Source organism: Phaseolus vulgaris, chromosome 1 (genome assembly GCF_051622355.1).
Source record: "Phaseolus vulgaris cultivar YP4 chromosome 1, ASM5162235v1, whole genome shotgun sequence".
In the NCBI taxonomy this organism is placed as follows: domain Eukaryota; kingdom Viridiplantae; phylum Streptophyta; class Magnoliopsida; order Fabales; family Fabaceae; genus Phaseolus; species Phaseolus vulgaris.
The window spans coordinates 28601593-28605986 of NC_143498.1; the positions used below are offsets into that span (position 1 = coordinate 28601593).

Consider the following 4394-nt stretch of genomic DNA (forward strand, 5'->3'; position numbering starts at 1 on the left):
AACTTGAATATGCGCGAAAGTTTTAAAAGTTCAATTCACTAAAGTTATATGCGTAATACAACTTTCTCTCAAGAAATTTCAACTAAGTGATTACATAATGGTTTCAGCATTGTACATGGCTTGTACATTGCACTAACAGAAGAAGACATCATATATATTTCAGTATCACGTATGCAATAACCAATTTGGGGCATCTTTTATGTGGTCACATATACACCAAAGAGGACACCATAAGAAAATAAAAACGAAACCCTCATAGCTTAACATGATATCAACACCCAAAAATCCAAAAAGAAAAGGGAATATTTTAACTTTTCTAAGATTAAGAACTTCAACTCAGTGAAGAAAACGTATACTGGATCAAAAATTCAGAGGCACCTACAATGGAAAAAGGAATACAACAGAAAACTGGAATCCTACATTGGAAACAAAACCTGAAAATGCAAAAATGAAGGTTTGAGTACTGAAGATTTCCAGCATGTTATCATTTTTTTTTTAATATTTGGCAACAACATTTTAGCTTCACAATGAAAAAGGAAGCAAAATGGTAATTAATTAATAATAATACAACTTTTCAGCTGCCTTCATTTTCGTTTTTACTTGAATCTGAGCTCACAGTTGGTAGATTTCTTCGGTACTGCTGAGATGTCAATCTCCTTTCCAATGGAGTTTTCCTCTTGCTTACAACAAATCTGTTCACCCCTTTGCGCATAGGCATTATTGAAGGAAAATCTTCATCTGGAATCTGACTGAGCTCAGATATATCCTTAATTTGTGCAACACGCCGGAACCACCTCTCTGCCTTTGCCTCCTCTGACATGTCCAAAGGATCTGGTTCCTTCACGGCAGACCCCTCCAAACTCTTTCCTGTCCACTCTGCTTTACCACTCTGGTTGTCAGATGCTGTACCTGGGGATGAACTCCCAGTCAAATTTGGAACATGATCTTGATTGAAACTCTGCCTTGAATTTCCACTGGTTCCTGCCCAACTCATAGAGCCAACATCATTGTTATTTGAGCTCTGTTCAGAAGACTTTGGACTCAGTCCTGGTTGAGCTCTAGCATCATCAGATATCTCTGGAGCCTTCTCTGCCACCTCAGATATGGAAGAAGTACCATCAGTAGACCTATCCATTGAATCTGTTCCATCTGCGTGTGGCTTATCCTTTTTAGCAAAGTAATCTGGGGGGAAAGGGACAAACGGAACAAAGTTGGTTTTGCTAGCTTGCTCCATGGCTGCTTGTCTCTTATATGCTGGTGTTGTCAAAGAACGGTCTTTTTTCTTGCTAACAACAAATCGATTTTCTCCTTTACGCATAGGCATTATTTCAGGGAAATCCTCATCAGATATTGCACTTGTTATATCAGGGAAATCATTCAGCTCAGCAATCTTTCTAAACCACTTCTCAGATTTTTCATCTTGCTCTTTCTCCTTATCTTCTGTGATATTGGTAGAATTCTTAGAAAGTTGTGAACTGTCTCCCAAACTAGCATATCTGATATCAGTGTCTAATACCACATTTTCACTCTCCTCTGCTAGCAAGTTCTCAGATTTCGGGGCAAGTGCATCTGCAGACAATGTACTGGGAGGAATAGTACTAGTGTACCTCCCTTGCACATTTTTAAAATGTGAAGTATTGCTAGTGCCAGCAAATGAAGGTTGCCTGTCTCCGCTAGCATTTTGTTCAGCAAGGTTATTGTCATATTGAGGAAGTCCAGCTGAACGACCTAGCATGTCATCCAGATTGTCATGGGACTTGATTGGCTCTACAGCTTTAAAATCCTCAGTCCCAGGAATGTCATAATTGGACAAGTTTCTCTTATATTGAGCATTAGCCAACCTCCTCTCCATTGGAGTCTTTCTTGTGCTAACAACAAATCTATTAACTCCTTTCCTCAGCGGCATTATTTCAGGAAAATCTTCATCTGCTATCACACTGTTAATATCAGCACTGCTGTCTAGTTGAGAAACCTTGCTAAACCAACGCTGTGCCTTTTCTTCATTAGCAGCTAACCGTGCATCAACATCTGAAGTATTAGGATTGTTTCTATTTTCGTAATCTATATTTGACATGGTATTGATGGCACCCAAAGATATTTGTCCAGGTCGCTTGCAATCACACCTTAAGCAACTCATGTTCCTCCCATAGTTATAGAAATCACACCTTCATAATGGAAATTCAGTTAATTGGATGTCTATGACAGGTTACAGGGGAAAACATTTTAAAGGGAATACTTACTGAGGACATTCCCATTCACCTCCAGCTAGTTGCCTTTTTGGCCTTGCTTCCTCACATTCAAGACATTTGATGTTTCGTGCAAAATTCATGAAATTACACCTGCTCAATATTAGAGAGTAAGCAGACTTATCAGAATGGTGTACAATATTTGACGATACAAAATTAACTAAAACAATTGCTTCTCAATCTACCCTTTGTGTTCCAGCATTACACAAAGTAACACATTTGATAGTTCATTGGGACTATAGTTAAAACTGAAAGTAGTAAAACAGTACCTTGTACAAATCCAATCACCCCTCTTCATTTCAATCTGTTGTCCAGGAGGCTTTGTATGTCCAAATCTTCCAGCCATTTGACTTTGCACTGAATCAAAAGAGTTTGATCCAGGTGCACTATAACTCAGTTTGAAAAGTTCACCAAAGAGGTTTCTGACAGATGATTCAATAAGATTTCTATTATTGAGACTGTTCCCTTCTGAAGGGACATATGGATCACTTGCATAACTCAGCAAAAACTTCATTAGGTCAATCGTATTTGCTCTATCAGTATCCAACACCTGTGAGAACATATTGAACACAACTAAATCACCAACAGTTTCAATGCACTTTTCAAAATTTGAAATTAAGTGTTAATACGTGACAGAAAATATGTTCCATACAGTAGTATCATGTACGTCTCGTTTATTTTGGAATGAATTAAACGGTGATACTTGGCATAAGTTCAAGCTTGAAGTCAATCTCCACATTTCTTTTGACGCACAGGAATATGTATTTAAGAAAATGTTACACAGTCAAAATTTCCAACCACTATATTTTTTTAAATTGCTTTATGTTACTTACACTCATACATGATAGCAATCATGTTACATTTGCAACATTTCATATTGAGAAATAAGAACAAACCCAGCTCTGAACTCAAAGGCGTGTAGTAAAACAAACTAGTGGTTGAAATTTGACGATTACTAGATCAAATACTAACTACAAGCAACCAATAACATTTTCACTGTCAGCAGAAACACTTGACGCGATTATGAATGATCAAAATTTCTTACACCAAGCAGTTGCACCTTAACACGAGCAAATTAACATTCTCCATAACGAAGTAGTGAGAAACAAAAACAGAAAATAACCGAGAAGAAAGAAAAAAACTAACATTGGCGTCACCGTTTGATAGAAAGGACTTCATCTTCCTGACGGAATCATCTGCGTCGCGGAAGAGGAAGGGGGAGCCGTGCTCAACCACGGCCGCAATATCTCTCGTAGAAAGCAACCTACCACCATGCAATCCAATTCACTTCAATTGATATTAGAATTCAACAGAATCGGATAGAATTTGAGAAAAAACAAAAGAAAGGAACCTGAGAAGGTTAGGGCGGTCACGTGCGAAGGCCAAGCAAGTGGTGGCGTCGCGGAGGAAGGAGTAGGAGAGGTGTTGGGCGGCGGCGGTGAACGCATCATCAGGGAGGGAAGAGAGGTAGCCGGAGGAAGAGATGTGAGAGAGGAAAGAGGAGTACTCGGGCCAGGGAGAGGAGGAGAGAGAGGAACCTTGGGAGGCTCTGAGTTTGAGTGGGAGAGGTGAAGATGAGAAAGAGAAGGAAGAAGGAGAAGAAGAGAGGCGGAGGGAATGGGAAGAGAGGAGTAAGAGGTTGCGGTGGCGGTGGTGGTGGTTCCGGCGAAGTAGAGGGAGGGGAGTGGCGAGGAGGAAGAGGAACCTTGGGGCCACGCCACTCATTTCACAATTCAGCTAACGCAGCTGCACTTGTAATTTCCTTCCTCAACTAAATTAAAACAATGTTTAGTTTTAAGCTTATCGCTTCGCTGCCACTTGTGTTCTCCATATGGTATCAATATTTGATTTTTTTTTTCACAATAAACCTAAATTAATAAAATTTACCAATACCCTCCATAGATAAATATTATTCTAAATATTCTTCATCCCCAATTCTCATCATCTTACTCTATTTTTCTTTTAATTATTTTTATGTCATTAAAAATATCACCATTAAGTGTTTTTTTATAACAATTCTCAGAATATGAAACTATTTTAATGTATTGAGATCTTTATGTAAGTGTTTTGTCTAATGTTGATTAAAGTTATAACATTTTCTATTCTTATTTTTTATCATGTTTAGAAACATATGATAAGATATTTTCT

General features: G+C 38.4%; 1 protein-coding gene across 1 annotated transcript; it reads right to left on the minus strand.

Annotated features, from left to right (window-relative positions):
• Positions 1–322: 322 nt before the first annotated feature.
• VAR3 (zinc finger (Ran-binding) family protein) lies at positions 323–4092 on the minus strand. Its single transcript, XM_068616214.2, has 5 exons — positions 3598–4092; positions 3393–3510; positions 2516–2796; positions 2241–2339; positions 323–2165 (listed from the first exon to the last, which is right to left on the minus strand). The coding sequence occupies exons 1-5, from the start codon at positions 3969–3971 to the stop codon at positions 575–577; spliced, it is 2463 nt and encodes an 820-aa protein (XP_068472315.1). The 5' UTR covers positions 3972–4092; the 3' UTR covers positions 323–574.
• Positions 4093–4394: the final 302 nt, after the last annotated feature.

Excerpts from the sequence above, each read along its gene's own strand:
- VAR3 (XM_068616214.2), bottom strand. The coding sequence starts at position 3,971 with ATGAGTGGCGTGGCCCCAAGGTTCCTCTTCCTCCTCGCCACTCCCCTC. Across the intron at positions 2,797-3,392 it reads TATCAAACGGTGACGCCAAT|GTGTTGGATACTGATAGAGC; the intron begins GTTAGTTTTTTT and ends ATGTTCTCACAG. Across the intron at positions 2,166-2,240 it reads GGTGAATGGGAATGTCCTCA|GTGTGATTTCTATAACTATG; the intron begins GTAAGTATTCCC and ends TCCATTATGAAG.